General features: G+C 36.4%; 1 protein-coding gene across 1 annotated transcript in view; it reads right to left on the bottom strand.

Moving 5' to 3' along the window:
* Positions 1–23,334, bottom strand: part of LOC122794924 (probable ATP-dependent RNA helicase DDX60) — a 3,096,781-nt gene that overhangs the window by 1,281,911 nt on the left and 1,791,536 nt on the right. Inside the window, exon 24 of the mRNA XM_044063517.1 lies at positions 2,250–2,377. Within this exon, the coding sequence (XP_043919452.1) occupies positions 2,250–2,377 (128 nt within the window). The remainder of the gene's footprint in view (positions 1–2,249; positions 2,378–23,334) is intronic.

The following is a 23,334-nucleotide window of genomic DNA, read 5'->3' as shown; positions in this document are numbered from 1 at the left end:
GATTTTAAGACCGGTTTGTATTTATTTCATAATATTTATCCCATTCAAAGGAATGTTTAATTGCTATTATTTTGAGAGTTTAAAGGATATACTATTAATTTATCTACATTGTCTAAAAACTGAATAGTAATTATCTATTATTTTATGCAAATATAACTGCTGAACATCACTTGTTTAGTCAGGAAATTCAGACTTTACAGTATTATATACTGGCATGTTGTATTCTTCTTTTAAACATGACAGAATATGTATTTTCTTCACACTTTTTTGAAAAGTACAAAAACAGATGTACACTGGAGCAAACAATTTTGAATTCGTCATAATTAGAGAAAAAAAATGGCATCATTTGTTGATAGTGTTTGAAAATTAAGTCTTAAGAGATTACACTGCTGCTTTCTCAAAAATCTGTGCAAAAATACCTCATTTTGAATTCTATCAGTTGTAGTTTGGTAAGTTCAACAATGCTATTCTACAGTAGATTTTATATATATATATATATATATATATATATATATATATATATATATATATATATATATATATATGTACAATACTGGTATGCTTTATTGATGATTTGTGTTGCCTAAGCAGTTATGTATTATGCACAACTGTCTACATACAACACATTTAGTAGAAAAAATAACAAACATGACCATTTGATGATGTTTTCAAAGTAATGCAGGGCTTCACTTGTATTAAGTAGGATCACTTTTTGAGGTATAAGCCTGTGACAAGCAGATTGCAAGGGCGGGATGGTATAACAACCCCCCCCCCCCAAAAAAAAAAAATGATCTGATAAGGAAAGGGACCATGCAGCATTCACATTGCCACTGCTGGAATGTGACAGGAAGAGGAAAACTAAGTGTAAGATGGAAGGACAAGTGAGACTTAATCTCTGAATGCAGCATGACTTGGCATTATTACAGTCTTATCTAACCATATAGGCAAAAAAAAAAACTTGGAATGAATTAGCATAAAATAACTGTAAGTAAACCATAATACCAGCTGTGATGCCATAGGGGGATAAACACCTAACTAAGACACAGGTGATCCAAGTTTGAATATAGGTCTGTGATGCCTAGTGGAGCTATCAAGAGAAAAAGGGAGGAGTGATGCAGCTTTGCAGTGTCACCTCTCTTGGGAGAGTATGGTGCATGCCCAGGTACTCATTCCCATGGCAGAATGCCTGATAGAGATCACAGATAATGTGTCGAGGGGCAGGGCAACCATGAAGGACTAGGTCACCCACAGAAGTGAGTGACACAGTGTCTCCAGCAAGCCCACTGTATGCCATACCAAGCACTAGGACATATGCAGTGGGATTAAACTATCATGATTGCTACCTTAATTATGACTCTTCCCAGATGATCCTTACCCTCATATCATAAAGGAAATAATGGGCCAATGTTTTACAAAATGGTACACAATAAATAAATAGATACACTGTAGCTCCTTTTTCTAATAATGTCCATCTTCTTCTTGTATACCGACAATACTGTTTTAGGTCCATTTTACACTTTCCTGAATCAACTTTCAATTTGACTCCACAGTTCTCTTAAACAGGTTTTTCCAATAATCTCTGATCTTAGAAGTAAAAAATATGCATCTAATTGTATAGCCATTTAACCATGTTCAAAAGCTGAGGAAACATACATATTAATCTTATCTTAGTACTCAAAGTAATAATGACCCTGCAATAAATATATGTGTGTGTGTGTTTATGTATATGTATGCATACACATTTACTCGGAAACAAAACAGTCATGATGTAGGCAGATGTACTGATGTGACTTTATCAAAAACAAATTAAAGTTTCTCACTATAGGTTCTTATTTATGCAGAATGTCAACTACTTGGTCAGTAATTCTCATCACCTCCCTCGGGGAGGGGGGTTATAGGATTAACAAGATTTTATATTTTAGTCTGTTCATCCTGTGTTTCTTCAATACATGGCCTACAAATAATGAATGAAATGCTTTTATTCTCCATTTAAGACACTCAAACATTATGGAAATCACAACAGGTAACCACTTCACTTCAACTTTTTTTAACATTTTTCTTTTGGTGGTACCCTGATACCCTTAGAGAGTTTAAGATTTTTAGCACTCCCATCAATAACACTGCTATATCTTCCCTGTCCTATACAGACCAAACTGGAATTTACAGAAATTACACCAAAGAGTTGTAGCTTCTTACTACTTTTATCAATAGAAAGATTGCATGAAGACATAATAATGATGTCAACTTACAAGAAAAATAAAGCAGGCAACGCATCCATTTTTCGCAGTTCTTCAACAAAACATGGAAAGAGTTCCTCCATGTTACGCTTTGATACATCTTTGATTTCTGGTTGGAGACTTTTCAGTACTTTGTCAGCCTAGAATTTTGACAAATGTAATACAGTCTCTGTTAATGAACTGAATCATGCCACTCAGAAAACATAACTATTGAAACAATAGTTATTCCAAAATGTGATCTTTACATAGCGAAAACAGTTGGTAGGTTTGCTGTATTTCAGTGATTTTGATTTTGCTAGCCTAGAATTTGACAAATATAATATATTCTGTGTTAATGAATGTAATCATACTACTCAGAAAATACAGCTGTTGAAACAATATTCCAAAACGTGATCCTTTCATTACTACAAGAGAAAACAGTTGCTAGGACAACTATATTTCAGTGATTTTTAAATTAAAAATGTGATTTATTGTACAGTACTTACATAATTCTGCCAAAAAATGATAACTTTACATGCTTTGACATGACCATTCTGATATCTACTTATTTTATTTATTTGAATTTGTTTACCAGAGTAGAACACACATCAGTTCTGACCAATTTCAGTCTCAGCCTGGGTTAGTATACAAATGCTATTAGAATGAGTATAAAAACATACAAGTACAATGAAATTAAATGAACAACATATAATGAGAAGGTCAAAAATACATTATGATAAAATATACTTAGGGATTTATTAGGTCTTTCAAAAAAGCTAGTAATAATATAATGATTTGCAGGTATAAAGACCCTTGCAAAGTACTGGCAAAAATGTTATATTTTTGTATGCAAGGCAGATGAAACTCGTAAATTAATAACACAGTACTTTATGAAGAAGATGCATGGTGATTATATGCTGCATTAATTCAATGTTTGAGAGTTGTCAGCAGTATAAAAGAACCTAAATGAAATGCCTGGCTAACCCACTAGAAGTGGTAGTAATGTAGCCACATTGGAAGAACTGTTACTGCAAATACAATTAGCAATGAATGATACTGCTAGACTGATTAAGCACCAAGTGAGTTATAGATCTGATTAATATGATTACAGGCAGCATTTACAGTAGTTACCCAATAGTTCACCTGTCAGCCTTTTTTTAAACACCTTTATTGAATTATCACTTGTGACACATGCAAATTTACATTTATATAAAAGTAATCAAACTGTATTAAAAGTTCATGTTTATAAACATTATACTTCACATATATTGCTATATAGCATATGACCTAAGCAGCATTACATAAATTATTCAATTCCTTCCCCTTTTTTAAGAAGAAAAATTTTATTAAACCATCACTTAAAACATAGGCAATCACACATTTATATAAATGAAAACAAACCACACTGACATAGTTCTAGTTGCAAGCATTTAACATCACAAACCATACTGACACACTCCCAGTTGCAAAGATTATACATCACTTATAATCTACCCAATCATTTTCTTTATTTTAAACACCTTTATTGAATTATCACTTGTGACACAGGCAAATCTGCATTTATACAAACTTAATCAAACTGTATTAACATTAACAAACATTATACTTCACATATATTGATTATACATAATCTAAGCAACATTACATAAATTATTCAATTTCTGCTCCTTTTTTTAAACAAGAAACATCTTTATTAAACCATCACTTATGACATTAGCAATCATACATTTATACAAACAAAAACAAACCACACCAACACAATTCTAGATGCATTTTACATCACAAACCATACTGACACACTCCCAGTTGCAAACATTATACATCACTTATAATCTACTCAATCATTTTCAGTCAAACATTACATAGTTCATTTAAGTCCTGCCCTCTTTTAAACCTCATTCCTCCCATGTATGTATTGTTCCCATAATTCCCATTTTCCCTATGCAGTTTGCTCCTACCCTTTTCTACAGATCTCAGCTCCAGTTGTTTTATTTCTGTTAATATATTCACTACTTATGGTGTAGTTGGTTTAGATTTTGATTTCCATTTTCTAGTAATTGCTTTTTAGGGAGCCTCCATAATCAGACACAGCAAGGCCTTACCATGTCTAGGCAATTCTGAATCTGTATCATAGCTCAGAAAAATCATCTCCCTCGTCACACCAATCTGCCCACCCAGCATCTCTGACAGTGCTTCCCACAGGAAATCCTTAAATGTTCACCAACTCACTGCACTCCCAGAAAATATGCTCCCAATTACCTCTTTCTTCCTCATCATACTTCCAACATTTGCTGTCTACCTGAGGAAAAATTCTATGGAGTTTACTTGAGGTTGAGGTATAAAAATATCTATGCAAACATTTCCAAGCAAAAATCCTAAATCTTCCAGATTTTGTTGCATATTTGTGAGAGATGCATACCTCTCAACCTGGAAACATAAAAAATCTGAACAAAGGCCCATGAAAAATAGGTACAAATCTGTACACTGCTTAAGATAAAATTTGCATACATAATTATGTAACCCTACCCACTCCAATGCAATTGTGGGATACCAATTTTCAAATGCAAACTGAAGAACAGACAACCAAACTATGGCCCCAGACCCTGTAGTAAATGGTAACCATTTTTTGAAAATTGTAGCAATGACATTCACTGGGAAGGGAGAAGATGATGAACCTTAGGATCTTGTTTTTGATGACTTGCAATATGTGGCTTTTGTGGTAAAAGTAGGGCATTTAATGGTGCACAATATTCTAATCTTAGCAAAAGAATATTATAGTCATTCACTGTGGCCTACTGATCAGTGGTGTAGCTAGAGTTTGTGCTGCCTGGGCTGTCTTGAGTTGCCATCCTTCCCCCCTCACAAAATCATGGTCAAATGGGGACCCGCATACACAGCCCTCCACCCTGCAACCATTCTAATTCCCATTACTTAGCTATTTCACCCCATTTACTATAAACACTGTAATGTGCATACTGCTTTACTTCTACAATGATTATTTGGATTTCATGTAAAACTTTTATTTTACATTTTATAGCACAAACACTAATAGACATCTGCTAAACAAAGCAATACAGTCTAACAATGAAAACATACTTAGCATTAAAACTTCTCTGCCCTTGAAGCTCACATTCATTGAAACAGCACTGAAACCCACATTCAAAGAAAATGCATTCTGGCCAGTAGCGGATAAAGATTACCTTTACACTGTTTTAAAATAATAGGCCCATTGCAAATGAAACATACATGTGTTCTTTGATACACCAACCTGACTGCATTAAATTATATTCCTTGTATAGTATAGCAAACTTGTTACAGCACATGTTAAATTTAGTGTTTTGAACATTTTTTTTAACTAAGCAATGAAACAAAATGCATGAACTAATAATGACAAAACTGCCCAATTCAGAACATTTTCACCATAAAAGTCTACTCAAACTTCTACAATCCACCAGTATCAGTAAATATGCACAACCTCTGCAGAAGTAAAAGTCATCTAAATAATTCCACATTAAAGAGATCTGTAACTAATGAAGAGGTTGCTGCTAGCAAACAACTTTATATATCATTGTTTCATCTACAAAAACAGTGCCTGTTGCCCTTGAGGAATAAATTACCTATGTTACATTAAAAAATGATAAGCTAGTAATATTGCAATAAGGAATGGCTGGCAAACTGATAAAAGGTTCATAGTTACTAGGTATCTCCACCAAAGAAGACATTCTCAGGAATGTAGCATCCACCCCCTTTAAAAGTACAACACAGTACACTATCAGCAATCCATCTACATACTATGGGAGTAGAACCCACAGACTTCTGCATCAAAAGCAAGTATTCTACATGTTATGCTACTACTACAGACTTGGTATAAGTAGCACTAAACTTCTCTCCCTCTAAAGAAATACACATCAAAAGAAATCTGGAAAAAGCCAAAATGTATTTGGGATGGGGGGGGGGGGCAAAGGCCCAAAACCAGGGACACGTTTTAATATTGCTTGTATAATCTTAGAAAAGTTGCTAGAATAAAATATTTTGTGTTACCATGCATTTCCTGAAAGATAGGAAGACTGTTACTTAAATGGCTATCATTATTTAGTGAATTCAGTTCTCACTGACTTACCAGAAAACCACACATTTTAAGAGGAACAGACCAAATGTATGAGCCAGACATGAGAACTATGGACTTAATTCCTTGAATCACAAGTGTTGGTGGCATGGGTAGAGAATTTAGGCTCTGGCTCCTTTTACCTAAGGTACAGGGTGTGAGTCTGAGTAACTCTAACCTAACTGGGGCATTTTGCACACACACACACACACACACACACAAACACACACACACAGACACGTGTGCATGCACGCACACACACACACACACACACACACACACACACACACACACACACACACACACACACACGCACACACACACACATGCACACACACACATGCACACACACACACACTTCAGCTGAACTTCCATTTCAATGATTGAATACGTTTCAATGAATGAATAACTGCAAAATGATTGAACAAGTTTCAATGAATGAATAACTCAGGGTACCGTTTGGCTAGGCTTATATAGGCCCTAGGGCCAACAGCCTAGTACCTACCTATGAACCTATGAACCTATGAACTGGACTGCCATTTCAATGATTGACTACACTAATCTGCCGTTTCAGTGAATGAATTCACACACACACACATTGTTTCTATGAATAACTGCCTTGCTACACCAGCTTAATACCAGCTCTGTTTCAATGAATGAATAACTGCCATGAATATGAATACACCAGCTAAACTGCCATGCTGTTTCAGCGATTGAATACACTAAACTGCCATTTCAGAAAACCCGGGAAATGCTTGGGAACATATACACTGCCATTTCAATGACTGAATAATATCAGCTTACCAGCTCTGAATAAATAACTGCCTTGAATATGAATACACTACAATTAATACACCAGCTCTGAGTTTCAAAAGCTCCGTTTCAATGAATTAAATACACCACACCACTTCCTGGTGGAGCAAGATGTGCTGACTGAATAAAACAACATGCAGACCAGTCCTGCAGCAAGGAAGCTGATGTCATCAAAACAAAAAACCTGGGAAATTTGGAAATTAAAGGGAACACTGGGGAATTCGTGGCACCTCAATATTTTGCCCTCAAACTGGTATTTACTGAGGAATTTGGTATGGTTGAAAAGTATGGAGAGATGCATATATCCTCCCATTGTTTCTTTGTGAATTACTTATCCAATCTCTCTTCACAATCCTTTCTAACCTCCTCTGATTGATTCTTATAGTTATCATGCAATATGCTTTACTAATTATTCCTTTTTTAATGGCAGCTTCTGTTCAAGATTCTACTAAAAACTTTCCACTACTGGTCTTTCATTTAGGACTCCCCTATTTCTTTCTCTTTGCCTATACTCTGATATCAATCCTATATAGGGAAGACAATCTCTAACCTGCAGTCCAAATAAATTCTTGGCATCTTTCCCTCTCTAGTTATTTGCCCCCAATACTTTGGTTCCTTTGCCAGTTTTCTCCAATAAACTCCAGTCCCCTCTTGCCTGTTATTTATATCCCTAATTGCAGTCATCTGTATCGACAGAATCTCCTTTCTCCATTCCTGTGTTGGCTTAGTTCTTAGGATACTTTCTGCTACTTTATAGATATAATATTCTGTATGATTACTGTTATTCTCCTTAAAGGCATGCATCCAAAATCCCATTCTCTCCTTATTTCTTGAGCTTCCCTCCTGTTTCATCATCATCCTTTTCCACTTTGAATTATAGTTTTCTGCTTGTGCTATGTATAGAAGCCTTAACTGTGTAGCTCTGAAATACCCCTGCAAATTGGGTAATTCTAATCTGCCCTGTTCTACTGGAAGAATTAGATTATCCCACTTGACTCTTGCCGTCTTCCCCTCCCAACAAAAGTCCTTCATCTTTTTATTAATTGCTATCCACAACTTCTCCGCTTGTTGATAAAAATGTGTTTGACCTGTGTTTAAGACAAATGGGACAAAAAACATTTAAACTGCTTGTATCTTACTATCCATACCCATAATCAAATAACAAAGCTTCCATTTTCTCAGTTGTTGTATTATCTTTTTGTTTATCCTCTTCCCACATACCCTTAGCTTCCACACCTGAATAATTTTTAATCCATATTCCCAAATACTCCATTCTAGCATGTCCCTGTAAATATGGATATTGCCAAACCAACATATATGTGGGTATATAATTTACCACTATTGCCTTTGTTTTATCTTCATTAATTTTGTATCCAGAAAAGATATGAAACTGTCTCAAAATGTTCTACAACACTGTAATGTCTTTTTCTGATTTTGTTAGGTATAAAATTATACCATCTGCAAATATAGGCAGCTTTTCTTCTCATTTTTTTTTATTTTTCAAATACAGTTGAATAAATTCCATAGTATTTGTAGATAACATCTTAAATAACTATGTATAACTATTTACATCAGCCTGACACTATAACAGAGCCCAATATGTACAATTACTTTATAGGTATAACAATCCAGTTATCAGAGTGTATCTGTTCAGTTATTGTAAAGTACTTGTAAAAATAACACTGCTGTAGCTGGATACACAAACCATTTCCAATTTATTAAAAATAATTCCACAAATGTAGATTGAGCACTTTCTTCCCTGTAAGTAGGGATTTTATCAGAATCTGCCATTACATACCATATTTCCCCTTAAATACTAAATTAAAACATGACATCATCCAATTAGGCACATAAAGCAACATATACCCCATAAATTTTAAAACACACATTTTCATTTGTTTAAAAATATACTACTAAAACATTTAAACTGCATTACTAACATTTTTTTAAAAAAACTTTTAAATATTTAATATAGACTGCACATATATAATAATAAACTGATACCAAAATCTTCTACATACAAATTATTTCATAAAAGCTGCTTTTTTATGTAAAAAGGGCTTAATGGAGATTTTTATCATAGTTGTATGGTATTGTGTATTTAAACTTGTCTTTTAGATTGTTCTTTTGTTCTGAAGAAGTCATACTTGTTGATGAAAGCGCTTAACAATATTCAATTAAAATTATACTGAGGACTCGCAACTTTGGTGCTTTTTTGGTTACTTAGTTCTTGGTGGAGTACCTTTTGCACCATTTGAATACATATGCACAAAAGAAAGTGTCATTATAACTAATTCCATAAAGACTCAAGTGAAATTTGATAGAGAGACGGTTAAGGGACAGGATATTTTAAACAAATGAAAATGTGTGTTTTAAAATTTATCAAGAAAGCACTCAATCTACATTTGTGGAATTATTTTTAATAAATTGGAAATGATTTGTGTATCCAGCTGCAGCAGTGTTATGTTTACAAGTGCTTTAATGACTGGCAACACTGGCTGACTCTAGATGGACTTTTTTTTCAGTTATTGTAAAGTGTCACTCAATGAAAAGACTTTTTTTCATGGATTGTTAATAAATGGCTTAGGATGAATCCTTAATTCTTTAATTTTAATTTCCAGCAATGCTGTGCTCTTCAGTAGGCTGTAGAAGTCTTCCAAAGTCAGTATTGTGCTTATATTCCATCTTCTTGTTATACACTTCCTTGAGATTGCAAGTATTGTTCATACTAGATACATATTTGGCTCATTCAAATGAGGACCTTCGTATACATTTAATAATACTAGAGCTTTTGATAAGTTAAATGATTCATTAAATAAAGCTTGTAAAAAGTTTTTAATACCATTCCAAAATGGCTTAATTTTAACACAGTTGAAAAAAATATGATTCCAATCTGCATTGTGTATTTGCTCACACCTCCAACATATTCCCTTTGTGGAAGAATTAAGTTTAGCAATTCTATCTGGTATTAAGAATGCTCTGTGCAAGCATTCCCAATTAAAAACTTTCCATTATTGTATAGAGGATGTGAGTTTTATTGATAATAAAATATTTGATTTAATTTCTTCAGTTAGGTGTAACGAGTATCCTTTAGGTATATTATTCCAATATGAGGATTTGGGTGCTGTTTTATAATTTATCAATATATTGTAACATTTCAAAATACTATTTCCCATGTCATAATCATTATATATGATTTCATATAGGTATTTCGTAAGTTTAGGTATTTCTTTAAATGAAGAATTACTAATTATTCTGCATAAATCTTGTGAATACATCAGAATGCTTTGCATAGTTAGCCAATCTTCTTGTGGAATTTTGTATGTTGTTTCTATTGTCTACATATCCAGAACTTTTAGTTCTTTGATGCATTGAAACCAACAAACAAATAATTTCTGTTCCTAGGAATTAATTATTTCTCTGTATAATTTATGTGGAAAGCTCTTTGTAACTATGAATGGTGTTAAAAAATCAAAACCAATTTTTAAATCTATATTAGCATTAATCTTCTTCTTCTTTCGTCTGCTCCCGTCAGGGGTTGCCACGGCAGATCAACTGTTTCCATTTCTTCCTGTCCTCTGCATCTTGCTCTGTCACATCAACCACCTGCATGTCCTCTCTCACCCCATCCATAAACCTTATCTTAGGCCTTCCTCTTTTCCTGTTAACTGGCAGCTTCATCCTTAGCATCTTTTCCCAATATACTCTGCATCCCTCCTCAGCACATGTCCAAACCAACGTAATCTTGCCTCTCTGGCTTTGTCTCCAAACCTTCCAACCTGGGCTGACCCTCTAATATACTTATTCCTAATCCTGTCCATCCTTGTCACACCCAGTGCAAATCTTAACATCTTCAACTCTGCCATGTCAAGCTCTGACTCCTGCCTTTTTGTCAGTGCCACTGTCTCCAACTCATATAACATAGCTGGTCTTACTACCCTCTTGCAGACCTTCCCTTTCACTCTTACTGGTACTCGTCTGTCACAAATCACTCCTGACACTCTTCTCCACCCACTCCATCCTGCCTGCACTCTCTTCTTCACCTCTCTTCCACACTCACCATTACTCTGAACTGTTGATCCCAAGTATTTAAACTCATCCACCTTCGCTACCTCTACTCCCTGCATCCTCACCATTACTCTATCCTCCCTCTCACTCACACACATATATTCTTAGTCCTGCTGACCTTCATTCCTCTTCTCTCTAGAGCATATCTCCACCTCTCCAGGGTCTCCTCCACCACTTTCACTACAGATCACAATGTCATCTGCAAACATCATAGTCCACGGGGACTACTGTCTGATCTCTTCTGTCAACCTGTCCATCACCATTACAAATAAGAAAGGGCTCAGAGCTGATCCTTGATGTAATCCCACCTCCACCTTAAATGAATCTGTCACTCCCACCACAGACCTCATCACTGTCATACTACCCTTGTACATATCCTGTACCACTCTTACATACTTCTCTGACACTCCCAACTTCCTCATACAATACCACAACTCCTCTCTAGGCATCCTGTCATATGCTTTCTCTAAATCCACAAAGACACAATGCAACTCCTTCTGACCTTCTCTGTACTTCTCCATCAACACTCTCAAAGCAAACATTGCATCTGTAGTGCTCTTTCCAGGCATGAAACCATACTGCTGATCACTAATCATCACCTCCCTTCTTAACCTAGCTTCCACTACTCTTTCCCATAACTTCATGCTGTGACTGATCAGTTTAATCCCTCTGCAGTTACTACAGCTCTGCACATCACACTTATTCTTAAAAATCGGTACCAAAACACTTTTTCTCCATTCCCCAGGCATCCTCTCACTTTCCAATATTTCATTAAACAATCTAGTTAAAAACTCCACCGCCATTTCACCTAAACACCTCCATGCTTCCACAGGTATGTCATCTGGATCAACAGCCTTTCCATTCTTCATCCTCTTCATAGCTATCCTTACTTCCTCCTTGCTAATCCACTGCACTTCATGATTCACTATCCGCACATCATCCAACCTTCTCTCCCTTTCATTCTCTTCATTCATTAGCCCCTCAAAGTACTCTTTCCATCTGCTCAACACACTCTCCTCGCTTGTGAGTATGTTTCCCTCATTATCCTTTATCATCCTTACCTGCTGTACATCTTTACTAGCTCGGTCCCTCTGTCTAGTCACAGGTCCTTTTCTCCCTCCTTGGTGTCCAACATTTTATACAACTCGTCATACGCCTTATCCTTAGCCTTCGTCACCTCTCTCTTTGCCATACACCTCATCTCCTTATACTCTTGTCTACTTTCTTCATCTCTCTGACAGCCCCACTTCTTCTTCGCCAACCTCTTTCTCTGTATACTCTCCTGTACTTTTTCATTCCACCACCAGGTCTCCTTGTCCTCCTTCCTCTTTCCAGATGTCACACCAAGCATCTTTCTAGCCATCTCTCTTACTAGCTCTGCTGTAGTTTCCTAGCTATTCGGTAACTCTTCACTGCCATCCAGTGCCTGTCTTAACTCTTCCCTGAACATCACCTCACAATTACCCTTTTTCAGTTTCCATCATTTGATCCTTGGTTCTGCCCTCACACTCATCCTCCTCTTCTTGATCACCAATGTCATCCTACAAACCACCATCCTATGCTGCCTAACTACACTTTCCCCTGCCACCACTTTACAGTCTCCAATCTCCTTCAGACTGGCCCTTCTACATAAGATATAATCCACCTGCATTAATAATTTTCCTAAATGAGTCAATGTAATAATTAATCATATGAGTTTTAGTGGGATTAGTTGTATTATATTGCATACTAATGCATAGTATGTGCGATGGCAAATTGTTTTTATCTATTTGAATTTTTTTTTTGTAAATCGAATTAATTTATTGATATTACATTTAGCAATTATTTCCAATTTGCAGAATAATTTGGACTTATCCAATGTGAGATTGTTTTAGATATTGATGCTTTTATATATGTTTCTATATCAGGAAAATGTAATCCTCCGTGTTTCCATGGTCTGATATGATCCATTAAAGCTATTCTGTTTCTTTTGGGAAACCATAAAAATTTTATTAGGCATGAGTTTATTTCTTTGAGTACATTCCTCTCTCGTAACAGTTGTATTGCCAAAGCTATATATAGAATCTTAGGTAGTAAAACCATTTTTATTAACTGTAGTCTATATTCAAATGTTAATATTATTCTGTTCCTCTTTTCCGCAGAGATTTTAATTGTACTGATGATATTATTGCAGTTTTTTTAGACTAATTCATTATTATCCTTGCATAACTCAATTCCTACATATTTGAAGGTAGATTCTTCTTTCCTTATAATGTGATTCCCCTTCATCTGCAATTCTTTTTTATTTATTTAAAAATAAAAATTTTGATTTTGATTTACTGAAATGGAGTCCTGAAGTCCTGTAAAATGTGTCAATTAAAATATCTAATTATTCTAATGTCTCTTTTGTATTGGATAATGTAAATATATCATCAGCAAAGAGCATTACTTTTGAATTGTATTTTCATCAACATCTACTCCTTTGATTTTTGCATTGTTACATATTGAATCTGTCAATATTTCAATAGCCAAAGCAAATAGAATCAATGACATGGGACATCTTTGTTTAGTACCCTTTATTATATGTATACATTCAGAGGTGAAAGGACCTAGCTTAACATACGCTAGATTATTTGTATATATATTCTTTAGTAGATGAACAAAAGAAGGAGAAAATTCAAACAACACCAGAATTTTTAATAAATAGTCCCAATTTAGGGAATCAAAGGCTTTCTCTATATCTAATCCAATTATGAGTGTTTCTTTATTTTCTTTATTAACATAATCTATAAGAGAAATTATCCTTTTAATATAGTCATGTGTGCATCTATGATATATAAATCCAGTTTGATCATTATTTATTGTTTTGGATAGTGGTATTTTCATTCTGTTAGGTAATATTGTCATAAATATCTTATAGTCATTATTTAATAATGATATAAGTCTATATGAGGTACAGAGGTTTAGGGATTTGTTTTCCTTTAAGATTGGTGTGATTAAGGAATATCTCCAACAGGGTGGTAGTAAAGCTTGTGAATGAATTTCTAATAGAGTTTTATGGAAGAGGGATAGTATCTTTGAAGGAAAAAGTTTATATTTCCATAATTATGCCATCTATTCCTGGAGCTTTATTATTTTTACCCTCTTTTATTGTATCTGTAATTTCTTTGTAGGAGAACATTTTTCATCTAGATTTAATTGATCAATATGTATATTTTCTTTTTGGAAATATTCCATTTAGTGAATTCTATAGGCATCACAAATGTCACCTATATCTAAGACATTTTCCCCTTTCTTTTTATCGAAGATAACTTTTAATATTATTAACTTTGGATTATATTTGATTCTTGTGGATAAATTATGTTATTTGGGAGAAGTGGCCAAGGTATTAATTTTTAGTTTTTCTAAAGCTAAACTAGTTTTATGTGTTAGAATTTTGTTATATTTATTGTTTAATACTTCTACATTCTTTTTCATCTCCAAATGATTTAGATTTTTTTTAGCGTTTATTGACAAAAGTTTGGATTGTAGATCTAATAATTCAGAATCCCAGTCTCTGATTTCTTTTATGCCAAGTTAGGGTTTTACCATATATGTAAGCTTTTAATGAGTCCCATATCATTATTTTATTTATCTCTGTGATGAAATTAATATCTAAGAAGAACTGTAATTCAGATAATTATCAGGGTTTGAACTCTTTGATTTTAGTTATATATGCTGGAATTCTGGAGTTAAGGATTAATGGTTTGTACCCATTTTGAAGTTTTAATATCAATGAACTGTAGCCTGAAAAGGGGCAGAGAGTGATTGAGAAATGAATGATTTTAGAGTGTAAGTCATGGGCAGCAAATATTTTATTTATTCTAGTTTGGGTCCAAATCTGTGATCTTGATGGGAAAACAACAAAGATTTATCTTCTTTAAATTTGAAAGTATCTACAAGATGAAATGATTCTACCTACTTGTTTAAAGCTTTTGATACAGCAGATGTACATAGCGGTCTTTTATTTGTAGTTTCAGAAATATCAAATATACAGTTAAAATCTCCTCTTAATATTAAGTTGCCTTTATAATTATTGGAAATGAAATCAAGTGTTTTTTTAACAGTTCCTGTTCTAATGCCTGGGAACCAGTATAGATTGGCTAGGGTCCATATTCTATTATATTTAACTATTACTAATGCTATAAGGCCTTCTTTATCTTCATACTTATAAATGATTTCTAGGTTAATCACATTTGCTTTCCATAAAATTGTTACCCCTTTTGTCTTTGTCTTATAAGTGGATTGTGCCAATATTATATATTCTTTAGGATTCCATTTGTAATTGTCATTTGTTTTGAAATGAGTTTCTTGAAGGAAGACAATTTGTGCTTTTTTCAGTTTTAAATATATCAGTAGATTTGATCTCTTGCTAGGATTGTTTAAGCCATTGGTATCTAAAGATAATAAAGTTAAATCCAGCTTAGGTTATTTAGACTATATATTTTTTATTTTGATGTGACTATTACACATTTTTCTCTGATAACTACAAAGTATGTGTTTGAGCTTTTAAAGGAAATTATCAGTTTTATACTTTGAATGTTTACCAATAAAGTAATGTTTTGGTCAGGCAAACTAAAAATGTTTTTGTGAAATAACAAATTTAAATTAATAAATGTTAACAAAACTAAGATCCGCACTAGCCATGGAATGAAAACCATTCCTAATCTGATGGATAAACCTAAGTCAAGCAGATTATCACTCATACCTTGACAATCCAGAACATCTGAGCTCCATAAATTGAGTTATCATATGGAGAATATTTGTAATAGGACTAAGCAATATTTATATTATTTTGAACAGCTATAGTACTACTGTAGATTAGACAGAATTATAATACAATATAAGTGTCTGCTTATTGTATAAGAAATTAATATATACATGAAAGATAGATGGCAAGCAATTCAATCATAGCAAAGTAGGATGCATCATATATAAAATTTCAGTAAAAGCTTATAGCACACAGTTATTTAACATAGTCACCCTTACTGATGAAGTCTTTCAAAACTTATTACTTAACATAAATAGATGGTAATAATATTTATGCCTAATGTTTATAATACAATGTATTTTACTAGATATATCAGAAGTTATATTTCATTGTTTGCCAGCATGTAAGTAATCACTTTGTTTGTTGCTAACTTACTTAAAGCATCAAGTTTGTTTTATGTGAACATTGATGAAAGTTAGTGCATTTTAATTATCAGTGCATCCCTCTTCCCCCCATTTTCTACAAATAAGGCTTTTCATATCTGTCATTTCTTATTATAAAATGAGTGAAATTATAGGTTATAAACAACAAATTCACTTATTGTGATTAATGATTACAACTTGCCTTTCCATATTCATAAATTGCCATTTTATGGCATATACTGACAGTGATTATTGTCAATTTAATACTGTTTGTTCAAAATGTGATTGTTACAGTCTGTGACATTCCTAGTTCCGGCTTCTATTGTTTCCCTTGAATAACTTTTTCAGTTTGATGTCATGTATAAAACATTAGTTACCTTGTTAACAGCTTAAGTATTAAGTATGGTCAAGATGGCTTACAAAACCACAATTCAAGTTAAAGCAATTATATGACTTGCTATGCACATTTACTTATATGAGAAAATCATCATGCTTCCCCTTGATGTTCAATATAGTGTATGTCATTTACAACAAGTTAAAACAGTAGTGTTATTATACACAAGCCCATGTTATTAAACTGAGTGTTTATTGTCAATTTAATACTACTTGTTCAGAATATGACTGTTACATTCTGTGACATTTCATGTTCAGGCTTCTATTGTTTCTCTTGAACAAATTTGTCAGTTTGATGTCATGTATAAAAAAAAGAAGTTATGTACTTACTATAACATTCGATATCTACAGTCCATCTCACCCTTCATTCTTACACTTGGGTTCGGAGCCGAACCTCAGCTCTGACTCAGCAATTCTCTAGCTCAAAATCTTCTGGTTGGCTTGTGGCTAGGAGGTATCCCATAATGCACTGCTAACATATCCCAGATCTTGTTTGCTGCAAGTAGTAAATATACAGAGACAAAGAATAAACCATGTAGAAATGTCTCAACATAGAGATAAGGCAGTAGTCACAATTTAATGAAAGCTCTACACAATCTATGAACCATAAGGTTAGGATCATTAGCCAAATGAAAGGTCCTCAAGGAGGGGGCAGGAGGGAAGGTTCGTAAGAATGAAGGGCGAGATGGACTACAAACATCGAACGTTATGGTAAGAACATAACTTCTTTATGTTCTGTAGTCCTATCACTCCTTCATTCTTACACTTGGGACAGTGTCCCTAGCACCTTTATCTTGTGTGGCTCACTGAAAATGCTCCTGAGTACTGTGGAACCAAAGGAAGACCTGTTCCTGGAAGCCACATCCAATTTGTAGTGAGTAAAGAATGTATGAGGTGAAGCCCATGTTGCTGCTGCACAGATGTTACCTATATGGATCTTTGCTTGAAAGGCTACCGAAGCAGAAACAGAAATGGTAGAGTGAGCTTTCACCATGAAGGGAAGGTCTTTGCCACTGGATGTATAAATAAATGAAATGCAGCTGGAAACCCAGTGAGACAATGTGGTTTTGGAGACTGGAAGGCCCTTCCTTGCATCCGAAAAGGAAATAAACAATTGATCTGACCTTCTGAAATTCTTAGTTTTGTTGAGATAAAATCGCAATTGTCTATGAACATCAAGCTGGTGGAATTTGTACTCTGCCTTGTCAGAAAAATTAGGGAAGAAAACAGGTAATTCAATGGATTGATTAATATTGGCCTGAAAAGAAACCTTAGGAACAAATGACGGGTTGGTCCGTAAGGAAACCCTATCTCTGTGAAACACCAAATAAGGGGGCTTAATAGAGAGGGCTCGCAGTTCTGAGACCCTCCTTGCAGATGTAATGGCCACTAAAAATATAGTTTTCCATGATAGGAACTTGAGGTCACAAGTTGCTAGAGGTTCAAAAGGGTTCAAAGTAAGTTTTTGAAGTACAAAATTCAAATCTCAGGTGCCACAGGATCCATGACTGGAGGTTGTAATAAAGTGGCCCCTTTAATGAAAGCTCTACACAATCTATGAACCATAAGGATAGGATCATTAGCCAAATGAAAGGTAGAAATAGCTGCCACTTGAACTTTAATAGTGGCAGCTGCTGAGCCTTGATGGAACAACTGAGTAAGGAACTCCAAAATGGCAGAGATGGAAGCTGCATAAGGATCGAGGTTTCTCTCACGGACCTAAAAGGAAAACTTTTTCCATTTACTGGTGTAAGTCTTTCTGGTAGAAGGTTTGAGAGAAGATGTCAGAATATGTACAACATCAGGGGAAAAGTCATGAAGCCTGACTAAAGATGGAATTGGAGCAGCCAAGCTGTCAAACTGAGGGTGTGGAGAGAGGGATGGAACAACCCTGACATGTGCTTCAGTAAATCTGGCTGTTAGAGATTATGAATATAAGGCTGAACTTAATTCTGTTGTAAATATGCTGAAAGATAAAGCATAGAATAAAAAGTCTGCTTGAACATATGTATAGAGTTTAGCAATGTAAAATGTGCATTCATACTATACGTATAACAGACAGGCTTCGCCTCACAGCATCAAAAAGAAAAAGCCTAACAAAGCAAGATATCAAAGCAAGCATTATATGATTTTCTCATGTTTGCAGAACAAATATCTATTATCAGACATCCTTTTTTATAAACTCAGGGGGAGAATGAACAAAAGGTCTGCCTGTGGTCAGATGACATGACTGGGTCCACCAGCAAAGATCCTGTTTGCATGACTCTTATCAGAATGGGATGAGAAAGAGGTAGATGTTGCAGTGACCACTGGGCAAAAAAGTAACCACTGCAGAACCCTCATGTGCAGTCTGGCTAATGGAACGAATGTTATTGTAGAGGCCATTGTCCCCAACAATTTGAGCACTGTCTTTGCTTTTGCCTTTCACTGAGGAAGTAGACTTAAAATTTGCTGCCTGAGATTCTGAATTCTCTCTACGGGGAGATAAGCCCTCATTGTGACAGTATTTATTTTGGCGCCAATAAAATTCACATGCTGAGAGGGTGATAATGCATATTTTTGCCAGTTTATTGTAATCCCTAACTGCAGGCATGTAGAATTGGTGGTGTCGCTGGTCTGTAACAGTAGATGCCTGGTGGTGGCAGTCAGGAGCCAATCGTCCAAGTACGGAAACACTTGGAATCCAAGACATCTCAAGTGAGCCATTACCACTGCCATGCATTTGGTGAACACCCTGAGGGCTGTGGTGAGACCAAAGGACAGGGCGTGAAACTGATAATGACTGACCCCCGGCTGGAAGCATAAGTGACTCCCTGATGCTCTGTCCATTTTGATGTGGTAGTACACATCTTGGAGATCTATGGAGCACATCTATCCCTAACAACGGGAGTATCGACTGTAAAGTGACCATTCAGAACTTGGACTTCTGTACAGATTCATTCAATTTGCTGAGATCCAAGATGGGGCTCAAGTCCCTGTTCTTTTTGGCATCAAAAAGAATCTGGAGTAAGTCCTTAATCCTACTTGGTCTGCGGGGACAAGTTGGATGACTCTCTTTGTGAGCAACTTTTGGATTTCTAGAGTTGCTGAATCCCTGTGATTTGGTGGAATATCTGGGATTCGTCTGATCCGATGAGGAGGAAAAGAGAAGGGAATATGGTATCCTCTGGTAATTATCCTTAGTATCCACTTGTCTTGAGTGATATTGTGCCAGGCTTCTGGATATAAGAATATATGTCCCCCGACTGGCTCCAGAGATGTGCAGTCAGGCCTCCTTTCAGGAGCACTGATAGGGACAACCATGAAAGGAATCACAGTCTCCCTGGTTCTGCGGGCTCCCCCTGCCTCTAGGGCAGTGTCTACCATTATTTCCTCCTCCACTTCCTCTGGAGAATGAATCACCCTGTGCGTCCTGAAAAAAATCTCTGTGACTTCTTGAACCACATTTTACCACCCTTCTGCCCTTTGGGATAGGGTCTAGAAGGAAAGGAAAAATGGACTCCCATGGCAGACAGAGTTTCCCTTCCTGTTTGCTCCTGGTGAGTGTGTCCTTTACCTTTGGTCCAAACAACGAGGCTCTGTCAAAGGAACGATTGGTAAACGTAGACTTAAAAGCCTCTCCAAAGTTACACAAACACATTCAGGAGTGTCTTCTAAGAGAAACTCCTGAACCCGCTGCCCTACTTGCTCCATGCGCTGCATAAGATAGCTGCATGGAGGAGTTTACGATAGAATTTAAGGTAGACATCTGTGCGTTAAAATTCTCAGATACCGCTTCAGATACATTACCTTGTAGAGTCTCTTCCAGTTCTTTTAGGAGATCTCTCTGGAGCCTAGTGAAGTGAGACAGGTAGTTTAGCAATCTGAGTGTAAAAGCCGCTGAAGAAAAGATACACTTCTTGTACCTATCCATCGTTCAAGACTCCTTGTTCGGTGGATGGACAGTGGAGGAAGTTTCAGCAAGTTCCTTTTTGGTGGCTGCTGCCACCACCATGGCATCTACTGGCATGCCTTTAGTGAAAAAATCTTTGTCCTGAGGTGCTGACAAGAATTTATTAGGTGTTCTAGGAACTGGTTCCACAGTATCGGGAGATTCCCACACCTTTCTACTCACTAGATCCAGTAGCTTGTCAAAAGGTGGAGACACCTAAGAGGCGGAGGGTTGAGACCCAAAAGCCTTCAGTTCCACTGACTCCTCATCAGAAGGGGAGGTGGTGGGCCAGCTGCCTCTCTGTTTCAGGATCTCAAGGATATCTGCAAAGGGGATATCATCAGAGGATGACTTGGGGGACCCTTCTGACTCATCGAGGTCGGTGTCTGATGTAATGGACTCATCAGGGGAGTCAACATGTTTCCTCTTACAAGTTTTCTTCCGAGGAAATTCCTCAGAAAGATATTCTGGGGAGACCTTAGAAGACTGGGGACCACTTACGGAGGTTTCCTGGGGCTGCAAGTCTCTGCTGTGTTGGATGGTAGAAGGTGCTGAGACTGAAGTCGGCACTTTAGGGGGAAGAGTATCAGTATCCCTGGTTGGAACTGAAGACTTGGACAGAACACTCCTCATGACCTCGAAAGCCGACCCTCCCAGCTCCGAAAATGCCCCCCCGCTCTGAAAGTGCAGAGGCAGTCCTCGGTGCCGAGGAGATAGGCTCCGAGGCATTTGTGGGATCCAAACTCACCAGAATCAAAGCACCGAGAGGTAGGCTTGGAACCAAAGAAGTTTGTGTCCAAGCGTCCCCCTCGGGCCCGACCAGAGAGCTTAGGACCCTAGACCCCATGGACAGCACTGATGGGGTCGGAGCGGATATCGGAACCAAGAGACCAACTGAGGTAGCTGGAACTGACCTTTCCACAACAAGTGGTAACAACATCTCTTGGCTCCAATGCACCAGAGTGGCTTGGAGCAGGAACATCAACAGGGTGTATGGGCACATTAGGCTCTGGAGCCGACTGGGACGGAGCCGAAAGTAAATTTGGCAGTGCCGAAGTCTGGAGTAGTCTGCGCACCACTCTCTCAATGTCCTCATTAGAAAGGCTTCTAGAGGACCTGGAGGATAAATTGGGAGACCTAGATCGCTGAAAAATAGGCAATCTGAGAGTCAGAGAGACTGGGCAGAGTTCAGCTGACCAGCTCCAAGACACACAATCAGTTATCGGCTCTGAAACTCCTGGAGCCGAAACTGATTGTTCCACATCAGAAACCTCTGTCGGCACTGAGACCAGTGGAGCCTAAGAGAAAGTAGTCAGTTTGGCAATTTTGTCTGGCGGTTCTGACAACACTGAATGAGTGGGAGACCGCCTTTTTGTGGATTTGTCTTTGTCTTTCTTGGAGGATGGTGACTTAGAACTGGAGGACGAGGAAGCCAACTCATCCTCAAAAGAATGTTTTAACAGGCCTTTCAAAATTAGTTTGTTCTTTCTCTCTTGAAGAACACGCGGACTAAAGGCATGACAAAATAAGCAAGACTCTTGAAGGTGAATAGCACCTAAGCAGTAGACACAAAGATTATGCCCATCTGTTAGAGACATTTTCTGGGCACACTTAGTACATTTTTTAAAACCCAAAGGCTTTTGGTCCTTAGCATCCTTAGACATTTTGTACACTGACTAAACACCAAAGCCAAATACCAAATAAAGAGTAAACAAGGACTACCTCAGACTAAACAGATAGTACTGTGGTAACAACAAAGACAGACAGAGGACTAGGTCCTCTAACTTAAATGGGCCTAGCCCTAAGAGAGGAAGGAAGTAACAGAACCGAGGACTAAGTCCTCTATCTTAAACGGGCCTAGCCCTTGGTGAAAAAGAAACAACAATTAAGCAATATGCACAGCAAAAGAGAAAAGCAATGCAGGGATATAAACAAAGGCCAACGGTAGGACAGCCAATCAGCAAAAGCACAAAACAGCACAAACAGAGCAAACAATGCCAACAAATTGTCTAAAACCAGACAGGTTATGAAAAATCACTAATTCGGTGAATACAGTTACTTTAGGAAGCAATAACTAGAAAACGAGTAGAAAAAATTTTTCACTTAGTCACGGCCAAGAAGAAGCACGTCTGAGCTCAACGAATGGCAAACGAGATCTGGGATACATTAGCAGTGCATTATGGGATACTGCCTAGCCATGAGCTAACCAGAAGATTTTGAGCTAGAGAATTGCCGAGTTGAAGCCGAGATTCAGCTTTGAACCCAAGTGTAAAAATGAAGGCGAGATAAGACTACAGAACATCATTAGTTACCTTGGTAACCACTTAAATATTATATATGGTTGAGATAGGTTACAAAAACTACAATTCAAGTTAAAGCAATTATATGACTTGTTATGCATATTTACTTATATAAGAAAATCATCATGCTTCCCCTTGATATTCAATGTAGTGTATGTCATTTGACAAGTTAAGACAGTAGAGTTATTATACACAAGCCTATGTTATTAAATCCTGTCTTTAATATCTAAATTCAGCAGACTGCTTCATCTTATATGACGATTATATATCTTATGTCTAGATTTACTAAAATCATACATTACATAACTACTGTGTATGTGTTTTTTTTTTTTTTTGGCTGTTGCTTAGTTATTTGAC

The sequence above is a fragment of the Protopterus annectens genome, chromosome 2.part1 (assembly GCF_019279795.1).
Source record: "Protopterus annectens isolate FY-2018-M chromosome 2.part1, PAN1.0, whole genome shotgun sequence".
Lineage (NCBI taxonomy): Eukaryota > Metazoa > Chordata > Ceratodontiformes > Protopteridae > Protopterus > Protopterus annectens.
This window is presented reverse-complemented; position numbering and strand designations above follow the sequence as displayed.